The 23,115-nt window shown below is 41.8% G+C and overlaps 1 protein-coding gene across 3 annotated transcripts in view; it reads left to right on the top strand.

Moving 5' to 3' along the window:
• The window catches only part of LOC117766521 (protein shisa-6), a 75,679-nt gene that overhangs the window by 46,558 nt on the left and 6,006 nt on the right, over positions 1-23,115 (top strand). The window contains exons 6-8 of one of the 3 annotated variants that reach the window (XM_034593613.1): positions 18,638-18,700; positions 19,681-19,701; positions 21,072-21,200. In XM_034593613.1, the coding sequence (XP_034449504.1) occupies positions 18,638-18,700; positions 19,681-19,701; positions 21,072-21,200 (213 nt within the window). The remainder of the gene's footprint in view (positions 1-18,637; positions 18,701-19,680; positions 19,702-21,071; positions 21,201-23,115) is intronic. The other 2 variants (XM_034593615.1, XM_034593614.1) reach the window with 2 other exon arrangements.

Below are 23,115 nucleotides of genomic sequence, written 5' to 3'. Positions count from 1 at the left end.
TATGACTGAATAATAAAAGTATAACTAAATAATAATAAGGATTCTAATGAAATGAAATGTATAATTTAAAGACTGAATAAAATTTAAATATTTCCCATTAAAAGCCTGTTTCAGGAAAGTCAGTGCAAATTAAAGGTTAAAGGGAAGAGATACGTTTTTATCTTTCTTTTAAAATATCTAGCGAGCTGGCCTGCCCCATATCTACAGGTCGCTCGTTCCATAGCTTTGGGTTGTAATGTAATGACTGTGTATAAAAATGAATGTACAGAAAGTGAAGCCAACAAGGAGGTGCCTGAAACCTGTATTCTCTCAAATTACCAACAGACGGCCAGTCTGGTTTTAAAAGAAGTCGGTTTCTCACTTGATCTATAACGTCAGTAAACTTGAGGCTTCAAATCCACAGCTCACAGCAATTGGTGACATCATGGAGGGTTTACACTTAATTAAAAATATTTTCATTTGTATTAAAGTGGAATAACTTGTAACACTCATGAGAGTTGATTTTAACCACACTAACATGTCTGGTTTGTTCTGTTATTATCGACCACACGTGATTAAACACATAATGAATTTTGAATACTATAATGAGAATTCACCTATTGACACAATCGCTTTTTAAGCAAACACTGTGAAGAAATGACACAGCACATTCAGTTGTGTGGAGCAGAGCAGTGCAACACTGATTTAATGATGTGACCCAGCAGTTGCTCAGTTAATGTTTTTTTCGCTTATCACCATTTTAATCTTTGGATGTGCTTTAGATGAATGTAATTTCAATAACGCTCCACTCAAACAGCAGTGAAATCATTTTAATGGCTTTTCTCTTGACTTCTGGAGGAATTTAATTAGCTGGATATTATTTCAAATCGCCTTGTTCCCGCTGGGACGTGTTATTTTGTGCTTCCCTCTATGACCTGATGTGACGATGGCTGCTCCCTCCTCAGACCGGATCCTGTCGCACGAACATGTCTTTCATCAAACACTCACACACTGGAAATGTCTAATGCATTTGAAATGTGCTTTAAATCTGCCGAGGTGACAATAGGTTTCTGACCATGTCAGCAGTAGAGCAGGTGCCCGGCAGTTCATAATGGAGGCTCATTACTTCACATACTCCTGATCAGCATTTCCGTGGAAGTTGGGGAGGATCGTTTGTAATTCAATTTAAAATCTCGTCATCCTACAAATGTTTGAAGAGCTTCTCGACCATTGTAAAGTTCATTTTTGACCTTTATCCTTTAAGCGAACATTTGACCAGAGTAGAACTAACCATACAAAGTGCATTTTTTTTCTGGGGCCCATTTTACCAAACACAGTTATGATTTGCATCACTGTGGATTTCAATGTAGCCCAAACTTGTTAGCCATGCATGTTGGGTTTTATTTAACACTGCCTTTTTTCTCAAACATTCGGTTATTTTATATAGTTGTTATCACACTGATCTATGTTCAAGTGTTCATGTTTCTAATAAGTTTGTTTTTAATGAGTTACTGAGTAGTTAGTAGTAGTTAGTTAGCGACATTGCACAAAAACTACCAGATGCATGTACGTTGCAACTGCAGCTGAAACTTTATAGGTCTAACTATAGCTGCACACTGCTGTACAATGCAGCAACATAGAAAAACACCACGGTAAAGAAAACACCAAGTTAAAGATTTCTTATGTGATAATGAGGAGTGTAAAAGGCATTTACCTTGGCGGTAGTTTGATGCTGACAACAGGGTGAAACGTGTATCAGCGGTACCTTGATACCTCAAGTCCACACCACGATCACAACTGTGCGCACTTTAAAAGCGCAAGATGGCAGTGGAATCACAACGTCCATCTTAATTTACTAGTATGTGGACACATGCTTTGAAAGTGCAGGATGATTGATCCAATTAATCCGATGGATCCACAGCAGACTCTCAGATTTATGGTCTATAAACAGTATTCTGTACTACAGCAGGTTGTGTTTTTCCCCAAGTAATAAAACATTAACTAGCTCCTCTTGTTAGTCCCTGAAAGCGCCTGTTTTCCTCGTCAGGAGCAAACCGCTGACAGAGAGCGGCCTGAATCAGTTTGTGGACTCCAGCCATGCGGTGCCCGCTAGGATTCCATCTCCAAGCAGTCATAACCCCAGCAACCCCACAGATAAATGTGTCTGGCACCTGAAATGAACAGAAAAAGCGAGAGGTGGAAAAACGAGCCACTCTGAGGGCTTGTTAGGGCATCACTTTGTCTTGTGAGAAGAGCCTGGATGCTGCCCCCCCACCCCACCCTTCCCCCGTAGTGGCAGAGGTGTGTTTTTTAAGTCCGCTGCACCCCGATTCTTTCTTCCTATTCATCTGTCACATTTGGCTAGGTTCAGTTTTTATTTAGCTTTCATCTATCAGGTCCTCGAAGTGCAATTTTCTTTTTTTCTCTTTTTTTTTTTGTATATAAAGTGCTGTCTGTGTGATTGTCACAGCGTGTTAGCGTGACGACCAGATTTGCAGTAAACACACAGAGAATTCATCGCTCAGTTAATGCAATCTCCTTTCAGACTGAACAATATATTTTAGGTTCAAGTGAAAAAGAAAAAGAAAAAGAAAAGGGGGGGGGGGGACATGCATATAAAAAATGAAGCAGCTTCTTCCTGGGTCTAATTAAAAAGCCTGACATGTTTGGTTCGATTGGGAGTGAGAGACATGAAAGCGAAGATCAAAATGTGAGTGTCGGAGGCTCCCTGACAGCGGGAGGCTTCAGATGGGAGACGAGCGGAAGCAGACACTTAGTTTACTCCGCCATGTGAGACACTTGGAACGTGCGAACGCAGCTCCAAACAAATCAGACCCCCAAACTGAGTCGTCCTCTTCGTCTCTTACTGTAAATGAGAGTACATCCACCACATGCACTCCTCATCCTTTTTTTCCTGCATTTTCATTGGATTTTTTTTTGCGACGGTGATTCCTGCAGGATGTCTGATCCTGTGTTTCCTGTGTTTTTAGGTCCGTTTAAATCTACCAATGACTCTAAACTGCATGTATTTCAAATCAGAGAGACAGTAGCTGTTTGAAGTGGAAGTAGCAGGACTCCCTGTGAAAAAATGTCATTACAGCAGGAGGCGTAAGTGGTTTTGATTTCACCAGTGCTCGGTGAAAACAAGCCCTCCGACGGATCTGGCGTTTGTTCGATTGCACAGTGAAATGGCAACTATGAAAAGGTTAAAAGTAGCCATTTTAACTTTTGCTGTGTTTCTTTAGTAAACAAAGCAAACCCAAAGAAGTGTGAAGTAATGCATCCATCTGAGGTTACGGTTAAACACATGGACTTTCCTGGTTAATGATCAATGACACACTATTTTGTCATTCATAGAGCAAAAATGCAAATAAACATTTAACAGTTTCAGATTCTGTTTTATCTGCTTTTGTTTACTTTACATATAATGTTTAAACTTTAAGTATGAAAAGAGGATCGTCCATTTCAAACGATGCAACTGTCACAACCCACGCACTTTCATACATCCTTTATGTCGGCATTGTCGTTAACAAAATACATCCATGAGACAAACATGAGGAGAGTGGAGGGGGGTTGCGATAATGCAGCTAACCCCTTTGCCAACTGGAAAAGTCTTCTTCCTTGTGTGCGATGGTCGTTCTGCTTGAACTACTGGCTACACTGCCCCCTATGATGTCAAGTGGTATGGCTCCACTACCTCTGTTTATTCCGTATCTGTAAGCTTTCAGAAAGATTTCGTTCAAAATGAACGCAGAGTATGGACAGAAGTCTTTGTCTCTTTCTCTTTATGTTCTTAATGTTGAGCATAAATGAGCCTTTACAGTGTCAACAGGTAGCGTCATCCAGTAAGTAAGACACTGCTCTAGATGAACTATCTTCTAGTCGGTGCAGAAGATGCAGCGAACCCAACTCTGAGAGGAGAGCAGAGTTTCACTCGCTGTACTTCACCATCCCTCTCTTTGATGCTGCCTAGGTCCGAAAATGTCTCGCATCCCTCCGAGGTTTGCATCCACCCTCCGGTCTCACCTGTGTTTTCTCATTCTCTTTGATTGGCAGTGTTGGATTTCTTCACCTGTGCGTGTAACAGAGTGCCCCCATCTGCTCGCTGACCTCTCCTTTTGTACCAACCAGAAACCTCTTCAAAAGCCCTGACGCAAAGGCAGAAAACTCACTCCTCTGTTTTTACACACATTCATTCTCTTTCAGCCCTCGCTTTCATCTCGTAGCCATTAAAATAAATCACTTCTCCTGTGATGATCGGGTTTCACCTCAGTTCTCTTCCTCGTGGGCTACATGAAATAACACTGCATCGAGTCCATATCGCATTTCAAGCAGGAGGCCGTGTACGAAATAAGGCAACAGAAAGAAACCATTCTCCGAGTTACACACAAATAAGTTATCTTTCTCCAGCGGGCCTCCCTGCTGTTGTATAATTAGCAGTCACTCCTGCAGTCAGGACCGTGGGGGGTGCTTTGAGCAGCAGGTCGACTACCAACAACTGTGGACACACAGCGAGTACAAAAAGGCCTCCCTGAGAAACAAGTCAATTATCTCGCTTCCTAAAAGTACTGCGGCGTAGTTTCTTGTCGTTATGGCTGTATGGTCATTTACCAGCACAGTGCTGCTGGCGCACAAACACTGAACATGTGGAGAGACGTTATCAAACATGGCACAGTGGAAATAGAGCTCAACAGTGTCGTCACTGGTGCATTTCCGTCAATGTGTTCCACCTCCTTTGCTCTCCTGTTGACGATTGGTCAAACGTCACCAGAAGGGTTCCAGCCCCAAAATCGTGTCCCTCACCCACAGTGATATAATTTGTGCCGTCAACAGCACTGATGATCCTGTAATGCACATTTGACCTCAGATTTTGACCAATAACAAGTAAATATGTGTACTGATATCATTGCTGTGACATCATGCTGAACCAGGATACTCAACAACATGCAGTATGAGTAACAGTCCCCTAAATTCCAGGATTATTACAGGACCATTGTGATACAGTGGTCAACCCTGCAGCCACACCTTTGGCAAACACTTGACACCTGCAGCTCATTGTCAAGCTGGCGGCATGTTGGCAGAGCAGAAGAGCCCCGAGGCTCCTGGGGCTTGAAGCCAAAGTTTTAATAAGCAGGCTGACTGTGTACCTGTTGAAGCGCAGCCTGACTAGAGGGCATGTTTGACACAAGGCTGCACAGGGTGAGAAAATGTTCTGAACACATTCGTGCAGGGGCCTCGGGCGGGGTCGATTTCACACAGAGCAGCAGGCAGAAGGATCACAAACTTGATTATGTCACCAACTTGTGAACACACAATCAAGAAATAGTTGCTAGTTGTTATGAAAATGGGATTTGTGGCATCTATTTAAAAAAGGTCGTCCTGTTTTTAAATCCATTTGGGTTCATCTTGACATTTTAAAAAGTCCCGCTTCGCTGAAATGTTAACGAGTTGTGGCATTATCACTCAAGTGTTCATTCGAGATGGTTATGAGGGCGGTCAATACTGTGGGTGACAGCAATTAGGCCCGCGGCCTGTCTGAGGGTTTGCAGCGCTGCAGTCGCTTTGTCTCTGCTTCCGTTGGAAAAAAAACCTGATCTTTCTCCGACTCTTTATGAAGCCGTATTAATCATAAGTCTCATAATAAACACCATTAGACGAAGGCAATCGTGGCGTCTCTCAATGCGAAACCACCTCAGTGTTCAGCCATCGTTAATTAGCATCATCATCCACAATTGTTTGCTTGTCGCGAATGATCATTTAATTAGGTAACTTCAGACGGAGGATCCAAATATTGTGGATTGTTCATAACAAGATCAGCAGCAGATGGCTCATGCAGCGGCTTAAGGAAGCAGTATAAGCAAGTATCAATCACATTTATATGTAAATGGATGTAATTATCTGTGCTAATCATCACACTCTTGAGACAGGGAGGGGAGAAAAGGGGGCGTTTGCTGCTCGAATTCTGTGAAAGTGGCAGAAGTGTGAAGGAGACAAAGCCCCTCAAAGACACGCAGCACCGAGCCAAGAAATGCTCCAGTGATGGAAGCGGCTGTAAAAGAACACCCACTTACCGAAACGCTTCCTGATAAAAGATTCTCAGAGGAGTCGGTAAACGGCGAGACACCGATGCCGTTTCATTAGTTTTTCCTGCCGGAACACCGGGCTCAGGTCAGCCGCTGGAGGAAAGGACAGGGAGCTCACACATCTGCATGGTGGAAGCAAAGTCTTGGATTTTGAAGTTTTTCTCTTTGTAATCAAGTCTTTGTCTGTAATTCACACTATTTCAACGTCATTTTTCCTAAAATAATTGAAATCTGTTTTGTTTTTTTCACACTTATCCAGAAATTATATCTTTAAATACTTAATACATTCAAATAAAAAGTCCAGACACAGCGTTTACTGTTGACCATCTGGTAGACTGTATATGAAGACGGGCTCCCCAGACATAAAACCAAAATGTCTCGATTGCCCCCTGGCAGGGCTCATTTAATGCTGCGTTTATTTCTGAAAAGAGATACGTCCGTTTCGAATGATCTGACCGTCACCACCCACATACTTTCATGTCTCATTTATGTTGGCATGGTTGTTAAGCAGTACCTCCACTAGACAGCTAGACAGAGTTTTGGACACCAACAAACATGGCGATGTTGGAGGAGGTTGTGATAATGTTAAGAAAGAGTCATAATACTCTGTCTCTGTGACCGGGCAAAGAAACATGGTGTACTTTCCTGTAATTTAACAACTCGCAAAGTCTTTCCTCAAAAAGTTCAGCGATCCTTGACATTTTTTCCAAGGATCACGCCCCACCCCAGCCCCCCCTCGATTTCCAGTGGTACTGCTCCATTCCATCTATTTCATCCTCATCCGTAAGCTTTCAGAGGACTCGCACAGAAAGGGATGAAATGAACAGAGTACGGACAGAAGGCTCCCTCCGTTCCTGCATGAGCATCTGATACTGAGCATTTCTTGAATGGGACATGGTTTCTGATAAGTCTGGTTTTACTTAGATGATTGATGATATAAAAACGAGGTGTAACATCCTGATTGACAGCTGAGACTGACTCACGCTTGGTCGAACGCATGCAATTGCGGGACTTTGATTCCGCGGCTTCCCTCTACAATCACTACTACCCAGACTGGCTCCGAAATAACATCATCTGCGCAAAATGGCAGCTTTCATATCCTTCATATCCTGGTTTCCTTTCAGGATAGTTGGAGGAAGTGGAGACACGCCATCCATCTTTAATGAAAGTCTATGATAAAGACTAGGAAGATGGAACAGCTGAACTGAACTAATCAGCCATTTTCTATAATTAAACAATAAATGGAATCCCTGTGATGAGTGTTGCTCATAGAGAAAAAGCTCTGCAGCCCATCTCACCTCTTCAGCTTCAGTCTTGCAGCTTTTTGTTTTAGACTCTGTATCTTTCCTGTTTTTAGTGCGGACTTTCACTGCTCTACTCATCTGTTTTCAGCTGTAATAAACCCACTGTTCACGACTTACTCCGCACCAAACAAAACTGACTTTGACAGAAAGTTGATAAGTGATTGTTGCCCAAAGACAGTAAAGTCCAAATGATCATAATTGATGTGCAACTGTTTACTTGCACACTGATCATATTACTCTCAGGGATTAATGATACAACACTGTTATGTTTGCAGTTATCACAAACAGGAGCTTTAAATGTCACTATTTCAACAAACCACAATCTTTTATGAAAGATTCATGTTTGAAGCACATCAGCAATGCTAATATTCTCACTAATGCTTATGTTACTTAAATATTTGTCTAGTACGTATACTACATGTCTTTCTATATTCAAAAACACAGTCTCTATAGGGAAATCTCTCTTCTCCACACAGCCTGGAGTCAAATTTTATACAGTATTATATCATTATATCATTATTCGGTGAAAAGAAAACACTGGCATCAGCTCATGAAACCCCAAATGTTCACTAGGTTTTTAATTGGACGTCCTAAACTCCCTCCAGGTTGAGGACGTGACCTTGACGTCTTCAACGTTAACTATAGCTCTGGACAGAATGTATTTCAAAAGCAGATCTTTGTTTTCAGTCCTTGTCCCTCAATGATCATCTATCACTCTGCACGCTCCGGAGAGCTCGGGACTTTGTCTGATATTTCTTATATCTACCAAGAAGTCACAAGGTCAGCCTAAAGGGAGCGGGGAAGACAACAGGCGCTGCCTCCTCTTGACTGGAAAAAGCGTGTCGGTAGTGCATGACGCGCCCAGGAGCTGTGACACACAATCCCTAATCAATACGGGAGAAACAAAGATCCTCGGCTTCAAGGGAGGCCTCATGGGAAGTCGTCATGTGTCATGCCGAGCCAGTCACCTCAGTGCTCCTGTCCCTGTTGTCTTTCGGGAGAAAGGGGAGAGGGAACGGTGTCTCAACCACACAGAAATATAGATGGGACTAAAATAAGGGGAAGAGAAAGTGACAAATGCACAATTCAGGGATGACCTGGACTGTACGCAGCCACTTGTTTCCTCCATCTCCGAGGTGTGCCTCTGCACAACAGCAGCTTAACGACGAGCATTTGTCAGTCGTCTGAGTTCCCGGCCCGTTATGAATTTTACATGAGCCCACAGTTGTGTCTGATCAAAGTGTGAACTCAAATTAGCCGAGTCTCAACCGGCAGACGCTTCCTCAAAACTGAAGCGAAAGGATGTGAACGTTCAGATTTAGCATTCTGCACGCGCTGGTCGTTAAATGCCAGCTAGCAGCCAAGTTCGGCTCATAATTGCAAAGTCATTAAAAGATCTCGGTTGTAATTTTCCAGTTTGTGCCATCTCCACAAAGCCTGCCTCCTCTCCTTCGTTTAATCGTTTCATCAGCCTGCTTATCAACAGTTGCTTTGTAGCAAACTACCGACGTAATTATAGGAAAACATGGAGCATAATTATGGAAAATTAACTCACTGGATAATTCACTTTTGGAATAGTCTGCTTCCCTTTACACCAAACATGGTCTTTAAAGTCTGTGTGTTACCTTCACCATTTATTGTCTTCTTGTTCTGCGCAGTGAGCCTCGATAAACGCTGCTTTTTAAGCTTTGAACCATCAAAGTTTCATCATTAAACTACCTCCAGTAGAGAGCTCTTCTCTGTAAATGTTCTCTAAGTGCAAACAGGGAGAAACGCTCTTCTGGTTGCCAAAAAAAGTTCAACAATAAAAGAAAAGTTTTCTTTAATGAGTTCACTATATATCTATAAGTGTGTAGGCACTCAGAAAGTACACTCGTGTAATTTCAGAAGCAGGGGGCATGACGCTGCTGCTGTAACAGCCTTCATGCTGCTGCTCTCTAGCTTTCCACCACACTGTGGAGCCTGGCTGCAGGGACCTGGTGCCACTGAGCCACGGGAGCGTCAGAGAGGTCGATGGCTGATGTGTTTACACTTTAGTAGTCATTATTTGTTGTCATTGATTAGTCTTCAAGCGCTTGTTATTAGATATTGTTGCATGGACAAGCAATAAATATGCAGTAATAGCTCATAAAAAGCAGGAATGTTTTATTTTACTTGCGCTGCTTGCACTGTGGATCAATAACTTATCTACCCATACATGCTTTTTTCTTTTTTTAAGTGTATCTTTTTATCGTAGAAAATACACAAAATGAGTGACCACATTAACAAAGTAATCAGCTGGACACGAAGGCGTTTACTGGAACGAATGCAGCCTTATATCCTCCTGAGAAAAATATATGTTCTGCAGTTTCAATATCGTTTTCCCAAAGTCAACATCATCAATGTAGCCATTTAATTCTTTAGAAGGATAAATATGATTAATACTTTTCTACGTGCTTTGTTTTAGGGAGTAAAATAAATATTGAAAGCATTGATTTTTGCTTTGACTACTGGTTTGATTTTGTTTTTTAAATAAGAAACTCTTATATTTCATCTCTAGGATTAGGATTTGTCTCTAGTGCTAAGCTTGCACTCACAGATAAACATATTCATTGTACATCATCTCCAAGTGATGAGGCAAACAGCTCCGTTGTCAGCTGAAGTGTTTGTAATAGTGTCAATATAGGATTTTATCTTGATTTAAGTAGTATCAGTGGTTGTGCATTTGCAATCATTTGTCAAACGGTTTGTTGACATGTGTAGTTTTATAAATATCACTGTCAGAAAGTTTCTGAGTTGGAGGCTGACATCAACGGTTTTTCTGACTTGTTCACTCAACATGAACGCTGCCTTAAATTATTATATTATTAAATATATTATTATATCATCTTTCACCACAGTTCCAGTGTTCGTCTGTTTAATGTGTCTGTTTAAGTCACAAACATAACAATTTGCAACACTTCCTCTACCTAAAAAAAAAGCGCTGTAGCATTCTTATTAAATGAATCCATTCATTTGTTTTAACAAGGCTTTTATTGTGAAGTATTTGCAGGGACCAGAAGATGCACTGCTTCAAACGGTGCAGTCCTGGCATTTAATGGAATACATAGGTTACTTTAATTTGAGGAAAGAGTCAAACCAGAAACCTCACGTAGCACACTCCCACGAGTCGCAGCCGATCACCGGTGCTGCAAATGCACCCAGCGTTGCCCAGGCGTTAGACCGATGTTGTACGGATGAAGCAGATGCACCAGTGCAAAGCTCTGTCAAAACAAAAAAGTTGCTCACCCAGCAAAGACATTGAAACTGTCGCCACGGCATTTGGAAATACGTGCGTGCAGACATTTCTTGTTGCGTTAATGAGGTGAAGTCTGCGGGTTCAGGAAGTCAACGCCAGTCGGCCGTCCCGCTCCTCTCTGCAAACATCAACTGTCACTTCTCTTTGTTTTTCATGCCACCTCCATCCCAGCTTCCACCTCTGAGTCTATACCTTCCCCTGGGGAGGTGAGCTGTCATGAGGTTGGTGTTTACTCATGAGGAGTGACAAGGTCAGAAACTGCGCTGCTCTGTGCTCACATTCAACCTGTCCCACGATCACTGGCTGCCTGATTCCGCGGTTTACTTGTGAGTTTTAGAGAGTGAGAAGGAAACTGTTGACATCACGATAATAAATAAGGATAAATATTATCCTTCAACCTAATATTGTAAACCGCCGTTATGGGTTTCGGCAGCCTCCGGAATATAAAACATTTTATTGTTTCACTTTACAGGTACCTTACTCACCACATGCACATTAAAGGCAGTCTCTTGCAGATGTTTTTTCTTGAAGTGCAATTTTCAGGCAAAATGTGTTTTTGTCTGAGTTTGAGGTCAGAGCTCTGTGCCGTCACGTTCTCACTGAGAAAACTATTATTCATACAAATCGGTTTTATCAGTGTGAATATTGTCGAAATAATAAAGGGACACACACAATAGCACAGTACATGTAACATTATGATTCTTCTTAATGAGCCAAACTGTTTGTGTCCCTTTTGTGTTATGTTTTTAAATCGAGCAGATTCTTGTCACGGTGCAGGTTTTTCTCCAACATTAAGGACGTTATTTCATCCTCAGCTTTTCACTGGGATCCTTCTTTAGTGCCAGAACATCTGTGTCGGATCTCAACAATGCCGAGGCTGTAATATGAGATAATCGGGCTCAGGAGGTTGAGCGGGTTATCTACTTGTCGGAGGGTTTGATTCCTGTCACGTCCAATCCAAATGTGTCCTTGGGCAAGACACTGAATCCTAAATTGCCCCCTCATGTAAACGCTCTGCTCTGAGTGGTCATTAAACTAGAAAAGTGCTGTATAAATGCCATGTCTGTTTACCATTAATCCTCATGAATCACATGTTAAAATATCACACACGGGAGCAGTGTCCTCATACATTTATGTGCAGCATTGAGTTTATGTTCCTACATCTTGGATAATTCAGTATCACAGCAGGAGCAAAAAAAGTCGTATCATCCATCCAAGGCTGTTGTAAAACACTGTGAGATGATGCAGCAGCAGTTTGGTTTGCTCTGAAGACCCCGCCCCGGCTGTTAACTCGGCTGCCTCTGTTTTTCAACCTCTTGATTCACGGAGTCCTTTATACCACAGCAAGGATAACGGCAGCTTTGTGTGATGTTACTTCTGACATATCGAGGAAGACATCAGATAAATCTGTGCTTATCCTTGTTAGTAATTCACAGACTCCGAGGAAGCTGCGCTCCCCGAGACACCGTCGGTCAAGCTCATGACACCGCATGGGTACGGCTGAAAGAGTGGATCAGTGCTCTCTGCTGTACACACCCGACCCTGTGCTGAGGAAACCTTTTTTTTTCTAGCAATGAAATAAGCAGGATAGAGGGACTTGTTTGTTTCACAGCTGCAGCGTTTGAAATGGAAAATTAACTGATTTGTTGTCAGCAGAGGAAAAGACTGGTAAAAACATTTTTTATTAAAAAAATAAAAAAATGCTCGGGATTTACAGGATGTGGTTCACTTGTAAACAGAATTAATATTCATTCATGTGCAGAGACAAATACTATAATTGCCTTGAGTGCACAAAGTGGAAAATGCTACAGGGGATGTGCAATTTAATTTTTTAATTCCAGGGTAGGGAGACTAAAAATGCTCTGGTGTGTTTCATTGAAGAGAGGGCAGGAGAGAATGCTGAGACAAAACACAAGTCATCAAAGATAAACCAGCCGATAATAAAGGAGACCAATGATGCATTTTCAGGTTTTTCTCTCCTCAAGTGTTTTCTGTGGGATTTTTGTGACTGTAAAAGTTCTGCAAAGTTAAAAAGCACAAAGTCTGTGGTAAAGGGAGCTCCTCTTCATAAACTACTGAAGCTCCTGAAACACCTCAGACATCTGACTGATACTTCTGTATTAATGTGTTGTCGTGACAATTTAAGAATATATATTAATACATTTCTTTCATTGATATTTATTTATTTATTTTGACCCTAAAGAAATCCCACTTTTAGCTCAAAACAAGCCGAATAGCTCTTTTATTGTGTTACCATTTTTGTGGATGTGTGTGTCTGTATCTTTTTATCGTCTTGTTTTTCTTGCCCTAAATCAAACTGTCTTCGAGATTGATAAACTTGTATTGTATTGTATCACCACATATTTGCACAATGTGTCCAGAAGCTGTGTCTCAATTCAGGAGCTGCATACTTTGGGGGAAACATTCTACGCGGCCAACGATGACCGCCTCACTTGTCGGCAGCGTAGACCGCAAAGGCCGAAACCGAAATGAGGCGGTCTGGTACAGATGCTTTCTGTGATGGGCATGACCAGCTCATTACGCCCCTTGCTTGTTGCTGAGCGAGAGTTGAAGTTAGAAAGCTCTCATGCCCCTTGGTTTTTTGACATGTGTACCATTAGCTGTTTGGTTGGATGTTCTCATCACTTGCCTGCGTTTGTCACAAAGGCGCAATGAATCCTGGGATATGCTGGGCCAAGTGGGATCCACCTAATGGAGCCTTTGTTTCTCTGGGATGACGCATTTGTCGGCGCCTTCGACAGCACCTAGTTGTGCTGTTGTGACGCAATCGGTCTTCAAATGCAGCCTCCGAAGGATTCGGCCACTGAATTGAGACAAAGCTAAAGTCTGCGAAAAAGACCAACATTTACTACATGCGCTGGAAGCAGTTGACCAATCACAAAAGAGTGGGCCAGTTGGCCAATCAGAGCAGTACGAGCTTTATCAGAGGCGGGGGCTTAAAGAGACAGGAGCTAAAACCAAGTGTTTCAGACAGAGGTTGAAAAGAGGAGCTGCACTAATGGACAGTTTGAGGAAGGTGATGTGTTTTCTGAACATTAGGCCAAATTAAAATGATCAACCTGAATATGAGCAGAATATATCTTGTATTTTGTGTCATATAGACATATTGTTATCGAACATTATATTGTTGTGTTGAACTTGGCCAAAGTGAACATATGAAAAAGTAACGACTGTGATACCAAAGTTCAGGCGTCAGAACGTGAAGTTTAATGTGACACCAGCTCATCATGGATTTCTTTATACAGACATATTATAACTGCTGCAATTGAAAAATATGGGACTATTTTACTGTAGACATACATCTTCAGATTTACATTTTAACCTGTTCACGTTGGTCTTATGTGTGTTATCCCCACTGTACTGGAGAACCAGTGGGAGTTCAAAAATAAATGCTTCAAAGCAACTTTGATTCCCTGAGAACATAATGATTTTTTGTCCCTGGAGCTCAAACCATTTTAGAGACTATTTGTTCAAATAGGCCTATTTGATACTGAAAGAAAAAGGATTTGGGTGAAGCGTCACTTCTAAGTAATGACGATGAATTGCAACTGTTGCCAGCTGCTCTGGATATTCGGAGAGATAACAATGTGATTTGCTCTGATGATCAGTTTGGAAATGTCTCTTATTCTTTCCAGTTGCAAATTTCTCCGCTGAGGTTGCATGCTTGTTACAGATCCATTAGAGATTAAAGTCCGGAGTGTTTCGAAGGTGAAGACACAAAATGGCTGCATGCTCCCTCTTTCTGTGTCACTCTCCATCACACTTTCATTTGCACAAGGACAAAACAGGGTGATCTCTCCCACCGGGTACTTCACACTCTGCCAGGCTAATGACATAGCACGGGCTCTCTCCGTGGCCGGCGTCTGTCCGTCAGCTTCCCTGGAGCGAGGCATTTAAAATGGAACTGGGTCACAGTGGGATCCCCTCTGTCCACCCACTGGAACCTGGAAGCATTTGATTCATTTGTGACAGAGTCACCAATCGACGAGACATGCCTTGCTGTCAGCGAGAGCTGCTGCATTATGTATTAACACTTAGCAGGTATGTTCTCCTCCAGATACTTCACATGGTGCGAACTCCGTGTCAGAGGGATTCAGGATGTCAGCGCCTCAGTGTGTGAAAGATTAAACTGATATATAGGAGAAGAGGAGGAAATCCCCTAATGTCATTTAATATCAGCCACTGTTAAACAATGATGTACAGGGGATGTAGCGCAGCACAATGATTTAAGATTTTTTGTTACATTTTATTAATCTGTATTAAATTATTGTTGAAATGAAAACAGTTTTTTGCACTTGATATAAAATTGACCAAATCAGTGAAGCCAAATCATCAAGTCATAAACTCCACCTCATCCATGTTAGCAGATGGGACATGGACCAAACTAAAATGTAAAAAAGTGCACATTCAATATTTTTTTCTCAAAGATGTTTTTTGTCATTTAAGTAGTTTTATCACACAGTTTTCATGTTTCTGACAAGTTGCCACGGTTCCATTGCTCATCACTGTCACTCAGACTCTAAATGACGTAATCGGTGCAAGATGGCAGTTTTCATATCCACAATATTTTGGCTTCATTTCACAACAGTGGAAGGAAGTGGAGATGCATCATCCATGTTTATTTACATTCAATGGTTTATACAGAATAAGATATATAGATATAAAACTTGGTTAGTGATGGATTGATCATGATGCTTTGGTCAATGGTTTCGTAATTTACTTGCACAGTTCGTCAGATCTGCGAGAAACAGACACTGTACAAGTAAAATGTCAGATTAAAAATATACTGCAAAGGACTCAAGGACTGTTTATAAAGATGGACGACATCTGGTGGTGTAAACATTGCCTCCTTCATGTTAGCGGATGGGACACGGCGCAAACTAAAACATCAAAGTAGTAGTAGTAGTTCTTATCACACTGATGTATGTTGAAGTGTTGATTTTTTTGGGGGTAATAATTCGTTATTTGATGATATAAAAACAAGGGGAGGTGTCATGATCAACAGCTGAGCCTGTCTCGTGATTGGTCAGATGTGTGTGTATTGGCAGGAGCTCAATCCTACAGCTCCTCCTCACAATCACAACTGCACAGACTCTGGCTCCAAATGACGTAAACAGCACAAGATGGCAGCGCCAGTGATATGTCATTTTGGTGCGGTGGGGGGAGGTGGAGACGTGTCGTCCATCTTTATTTTCAGTCATTGGTTGGACATCATCAAAGCTCTTGTAGCTGAATGGGAAAAATCCTTGCAACCAGTTTCCATCATCTGGAAATACTAAGACCAGAGGAATGGAGGCTGTTACGGCAGCAGAATAATCACAGTGAACGTCATAATGAAATATTACATGTTCAGGTGTCCTCATACATTTATGTATTTTGTATATATATAATGTTACATGCTCGGCATATAATGGGTTTTTGATCAGGTGAAATAGCAAAAACAAAAGAGGAGTGACAAAAATTCATAAAACACCATCTATCCATGGTTGTTGCAAAGATGGCGTTATATTGCATCATCACTTATCTTCCTGCTCTTGTGGGTTCGTTGGTACTGAAAGTGATTTTGGATTATGCACGTTGATCCCGTCTCTGTTCATTGGTGTGGTTCTCCCTCCTTGGCGTGTGTGAGAAGACAGAGCAGTGGATGTGCGTCCGTCTGACTAAACACTCCTCGAGACCGTGTTGTGCGGGTCCTTAAGTTGATGTCAGATTGCTGCAGTTCGCTCGAGGAGGGAACGTCAAATTTTCCGGCTTCTCGCTCGGGTTCCACTTGAGTAAACACTCCGGCCTCAGAAATAAGTGTATTTGTGTCCTGAATGTTTTTCCTCTGACGGTTTTGTGCTGTGTGATTGCTCACTGTCCCGGGGCTGAATCGTGCCTGGCTGCATCATCGTGTGCCTGGACCAGACTTTGCTTTGAAATGCACACTCCTCGTAAACAAATTACATATTATTACTTTTTTATTTATTTTTTTACAATGTTTGCTGAATTTACTGCCTGGGATGCTGCACAAGAGCAATAACATTGAAATATATGATAAAATTGGATCGTACACATGTAAGGCCAGAATGGGTGATTACAGCAAAGAAAAGCTGTCCTTGCTTGGTGATAAACTTTTGAACCATCTGCTACATTTTAATGTATGAAATGCATTCAAATTCACTGATAGCAAAGGTTATTTATTTGTTGACAAACCGCTTTTATTTTGACTTCATAGCAGAGGAATTTAGCAAAAGGCAGAAATGTCAGATCCATCCACTGAGGAAGCAACATCATTGAAATACAATGACTGATCTTTATCAAAAGCAGAACCCCCCCCCCCCGTTGTCAGTCCAAACTTGAATAGCTCATACACGTTGTTTGAAGCTATGAGAGCTTGGTTTTTATTGTCATTAGCTCTCTTACAGGAAGATAGATGAACATATTAAAATGCAAATAAGGTGCAACCGTCATATATCCACGCGTTGTGTGCTCTGCTTTCAGAAGAAGCTGATCTAATTGAATAAAGGCAATATTTTCCTCTCTGAAATTATTTGAACTCCCGTTGCTGCTCAGCGATGGAATCTGGTTTTGTTCTCTGACCGCTCAAACAACACGTAACGATGTTAGCGCAACATCAAATGAGTCACTTACAGGGAAGATGGATCACCATGAGGTGGAGCCATGTTCCGTGTTCCTTTTTTCATAAAGAGGCTGTAATCAATCATCTTGGCAAAGCAGAGCTTCACTGTGGATTCCGTCAGATTGAAGAAGCACTCACGGAGCCACAACTGAGCAGTGACAGTTTAATGTTTACTGGAGACGCACAGAACAAATCAAAGCTTCATATCTGGTGATGCAGCGAACACTGAATGATGCTGATGGAAACGCCACCTGATCAATGATGGAGACATTTGCTGCATAGCTTATTGTGCTGACCTCAAAAAGAGAGTGAGGTTTTTTTTACTATTATTAAGGCAAGGCAAAGAGTATTTATACTATATGTACTAAGGGAGAAATATGTATTTATTTTTATTTATTTTCAGTGTGTCTTTCCTCTAGTGTGTTGTATAGGTTTTTATGTATGTAAAAGGTCTGCAAAGTTAAGAAGCAGAAAGTCCAACCCACAATAAAACACTGAACTTCCATGGAATCAGGACGTCACCTGACACATTTACATAAGGCACGCCCAGCGGCTAGTCTGACACGCCCCCTAGAAAACCAAGGTTAAGTGAGATCAGAAGGTTTCCTACATGTGCTAGAAGCACTTGACCACTCATAACACAGTGAGCTGACCAATCAGAGCAAACTTATCTGGAAGGGGGCTTAAAGAGACAGGAGCTACAAAAGAGACAGGAGTTTCAGACATAGGCTGAATGGAGGAGCTGCAGCAATGGACAATATAAGGAAAGTGATGTGTTTTCATTAGAGCGTGTAAACCTTTTCAGGTAATAACCCAACTTAAAATTATCAACCTGGATATGAACAGAATATGTCTTCTTTAAAGTCTGAATTTTTTTATAGAGCTGATCTGAGGTCATTGAGGAAGCAAGGGAAATCACTCACAAGCAGCCATTTCTGCAGGCATGGTCTGAGGAATTTTTGTTGGGTATTAAGTTGTAACTTTCACGCGAGGTCCTGCACTTGATTCTTAATCTGTTAATTGTTGCTTGACTGTGAGCTTCCAATTTTTTGCAGGAAAAGTAACTGGATTACACCATAGATTGCTTTATGCTGTGCTGTTTTACATTCAAATGTCACCCACATCGTTTTGGGGTTTGTGGAGAAATATCTCAAATACTGTGCATATACAATTTAAACTGACCACTTGACAACAAAAACGTCAAAAGGGAAAATCTATCTTTTTAAAAAAAGGTTTGATTGAAGTGACCCTTTAACGTGACCCTTTAAGAACAGGAACCTAACACATTCCTGTGAGTTGAACACACTATGTTGAAATCCAGTGGTAACTCTCTGTGTTCTTCTCACAATAGGAAACCACCACCACGACTATCAGCACAGCCACCTGGACCTGACAGCGCTCACACCTAAACTAGGTAAGAAGAACTGTCATGGTGTATTGTCCTTAACATGGGATGTGACATTACATGTGCCTCAACAATCCACCATGCTTGAACATGAGGATACACATTTGTAACGCTTGCCAGCAAAGTATCCAGCCAAATCTTTCCGTACTTTTAAGTTCTGTGAACGTTTAGGAAAGAGCTGATGGTTGCCATCGACCTGACTTGACTTGTTAAAATGATATGCATTGTTATCTGTCTGTAAATGAAAGAAAGCCAAACAGATCTTGCGGCAGACTATTTCCATTTTCAAGGACAAAAGTATATCTCTCACGGGGAAATTAAAATCTGAGAGAACGATAAAGGAGTCTGGAGAGAAAATGAAAAGCCAAAAGTGCAGGATAATCAAAGGATCATCTGAGCAGTTTGCTGAAGTTATTGAAAACCAAATTACTGCTACGGCGTCCTATGTATTTCTCTGAATGTGATTTCCAGTGAAAGGGGAGCAGCGTTCACTGTGGAATTACTGAATGGTCCTGCCACTAAATGGCAATGAAATGAAACACAGTGTAATTAAAGAGGGAATCAGGCATTATTTGTTCCAAAAATCCCCTCTGTGCTCTTCTAAAAACTGCAGCGGCAGATGTTTGGTGTCAGTGTCTCACAAGTTAAAGATGAGAGACACTCACTGAGTCACAGTACATAGTTTTCCACCATTAATGGAACGCTGTCTCTTAAGCAGGGCGGTCTTTACTGCGAAAATGGGTTTCAAAAGTGCTTTCAGCGCCAAATAAAACTCTTCAGGCTTCAGCTTTTGAAGTGTATTTAGCTTCTGACGAGGATCGTAGCTGTATAATTCAAGAGTTGCTGGTTTGGACTTTGCATCAAACCCTGGCAGCATTATTTTTGCAATATTGGCTTTGAGTAAGGCCCACCTCTGCTACGGGAGGCTTGGTTAAAAACTGTGCACGTTGATTGTGATTGATCCTTTTTTTCTCCCTTGGATTTGTTAGCCCACAGACAAATGAGATACGGTAAGTGATACACATGCACATGGTGTTTATGTGTATTTGTTTCCTCATCTTTTCTTACCACACATATCATGTAGAGATTCTTTACCCGCACACTGGAGGTCATTTTTTATTCTCCTCTCTCCTCTTTTTTTTTTTATAAGCGCTTGTGTATTTTTTGCAGTCTCAAAACTTCACGCCTCTGCATTATAATCCATGACCTTTACTCCGATCTCAAAATCTTTTCTTTGCACATGACGTTTTCCCCCCCCCCTTCACTCCTCTAACCGGCTTTATCCTCCCCACCCCCCCCCCCCCCCCCCCCCCCCCCCACCCCCTCCTCCCCACACCCACACTTCTTCAGACACCGAAAGTTTCCCCTCTACACCATATGTTCCTTGGTGTTGTGTGTCCCTGTCCTCCTTGCTGCAGTATAGTCGCTCAGACCTATTTTTAAATCCCTGCCCGTATCCCACCCCTCCCCACCCACTGTGCCTCATGACCCATGACGGGGCGTCCCAAATACTGAAGCCACAGGAGCACCGCGCAGTGCAGGCAGCCTTAATGGTGCCATATCAGCGACATCTCAAAGTGAACCGATGAAGACCTTTTGCTGCAGTGAAGCAACAGTTTGAATCAGACAAAATAATTTGCTGGAATTCATCAGTTCAGCCAAATACAGCACGTCGTCACTTTAGTCTACGCTTAACCTTTGTCAACACACACATATGGCTGTGCACAAAGAAATGACCTGAGTTTAGCGACAGGTCGTAGAGAGGCCAGCTTGTATACATTCCAAATCCCAACAACTGTTGGGATCAAACAAGATAGTGGTTGTTCCAACTTCCTGATGGGATGTTTGAAGTCATCTGGACAATATTTTTAAAAATATGAATTGGTGTTCAAGAGGCAATACAGTTTCAAATAAAGACAAACGATGAAAGTTGGTGCAAATTTATGCAAAGTGAATGTGAAAGTTTCTTTTTCTTAACTTTGCTTATCTGGAAGAATTAATGATCATAAAAACCAACGTATGAAAAAACAAGCCCATATTATTGGATACAAACTACTAACAACCTGTGCATTGGGTGGTTCTTTTTCATATTTGTTCTAAACATGCCTCTAGGAGTAAACACAAAGTAACTCCCTACATCTAGTCATAGTTTTTATATCCAATCCAATTTATTTTGGTCCAAACAAAACCACTGCAACATTGTGCTGCACGTCCAGAAAACGCAGCCAGGCCTTCTCTAAAAACTGACCTCCAGTTCATCCATCAGCTGGTGTGTAAGTTCAGGTCACCTTCAAGCTGCCGCTCCGCCCCCCCCCCCCCCGCCTTTCTGCCTGACTGTCTACTGACTGCACTGCACCGCTTCCTCCTCTGTCGCCTGTAGAAAGACCCCAGCGGATGAACAACATCCTGACCTCAGCCACAGAGCCCTACGACGTGTCCCTCTCCAGATCCTTCCAGAACCTCAGCCATCTGCCGCCCTCCTACGAGCTAGCCCTCAAGCCTGACTTAAGTAAATACTCCTCCTCTCTGCACAGATTAAGTAGGTGGTCCGCCAGTTCATCCTCCATCGCCGTGTTTTGCCCGATGCAAAAAAAAGACAGGGAATGACGTCACCCTCATGCCCTGCGCATTCAAGGGGTCGTCGCATTCACCGGGTCTGGTCTGATGAAATGTCTGAATGTCCATTACAGACACATGCAACATGATAAGTATCTCCAGATGTTTGGCACCTGATCTTTTCACCCTTTTAAGGGCTTTTTAAAGTGCCCGACAACTTGCTGGAGCCTCCATACTCATTCCCATAAACTCACTTATTGGCCCATCGACTGAAAACTAATTGGCATGTAATTTGGCTCCATCTGCGGCCCATGTCATGTTGCTAATGTCTCTTAATGACATATTAAGAGACATTTTTTTTTTCTCAGCTGAATGGCTCCTTTACGCCGACAGGATGGTGCTTTCATGTCTCAGTGATGCTACAGTTCATTATCTTTGCTGTGACATTTTCAGCTCGATGATGGAGTTGATGCTGCCATTTCCACCTCATGACGAGCGCATGCCTGCCTAATATTCTTCTTCTTCTTTTTTCATTCAAGTTTTTATTTATGTAAGCGTGAGGCCTCAAGACGCCAGGGTAGAGCAGGGAGGGATGAAAACAAGGTTTATCTTGGAACTTATTCCTGACGCAGCTTGGAACAGACTCTTTGGAACAGACGATTTTAGTGGTACTGTGCGATTTTAGCATTTAACCATTCTAAGGATAGATTAATGGACATATTAGCTGATTTAGAAATGTAAAGAAACTCATGGAAAAAGAAAAAGATGAGTAAATAGCAAACAACAGTATTTATTTTTACGTCAACACAGTGGATGCTGCTATAGTTAGCCACAGCTCATGAGCATCGCTTGTCTATACCAAAGTAAGGACTGTAAGAAAATTCGTGTAAAATCAGGTAAATGTTCTTTTCAGATTCAGATCCAACATTTATAGTTGATGACCATTTTTTGTATTGTCAAGCAATGAAGAATTTTTTAGTTGCAGATGGTCACCTCTCAACTGTGCACGTAAAGTTCCTTTCAGTCACTGAACCAATCAAATGGTGCATTCTGTCCTCACGACTTTTAATCCTTATATTTCTTTTCATACGCTCACGTAAACAGACACTGAATAGGTGCTGCTACGTGTCCCTTCAAGTTGTGTCGACTGAATCAAGCACTACAGTGTGAACATGCTGTATGTTTGCCTGTGTATTATGTTGTGACAACATTTAACAGATTTGTTTACAGTAAAACATTTCTTTCAGAAACTGTTTCCTTTAGCCTCCAGAAGTGTTTCTGGGTTTAAAATGTCAGTAGAAACATTACAGAGGCCTTGATCCAGGTCTTTTGTGTCGTGTTTTTTTATTTCTACAAAGCACAACGTAGCATTTGATGAAATTCAAGAAATTTCAAGAAATTCAATGTGTGACAGATTTGTCAAAGCGTGATGCAGTTGTGCTGAGCACATGTGAATGCACCGTTCACTGTCCTTGAATCTTAACAGGAGCTGCACATGGGAGGAAGCTATTTAAATGTGGCTTCAGCCCCTTTCTAGTGGCCCAGTTGTGCGATCGGGGCAATCTCCTCTCAGTGCATTCAGCACTCCTCCTTTATACATTTCCCTTTTCTCCCTCTGATCAACTCGAGGTTATCTTGCTGGAGCCTTGGACACACATTGAATATCTCAAAGATTAATCACGTTGAACTACAAAGAGTCTTTTCACACTAGAGACAGAGGACCAGTAGAATTTGTCAAATGAGCAGGCAAAAGTTGTCCCTTGAAAAAGAAAGGCTAAGGTTTGAGCACGAGTGAGGTCTTTGGAAATGAGCCTAAAAGTAATTTAATAGATTGCTGTTTTAATTAAACCATCTGGAGAGAAGATGGT

The sequence above is a fragment of the Hippoglossus hippoglossus genome, chromosome 8, assembly GCF_009819705.1.
Source record: "Hippoglossus hippoglossus isolate fHipHip1 chromosome 8, fHipHip1.pri, whole genome shotgun sequence".
Taxonomy (NCBI): domain Eukaryota; kingdom Metazoa; phylum Chordata; class Actinopteri; order Pleuronectiformes; family Pleuronectidae; genus Hippoglossus; species Hippoglossus hippoglossus.
The sequence above is the reverse complement of the archived record's forward strand: the minus strand, read 5'-3'. Positions and strand labels throughout refer to the sequence as shown.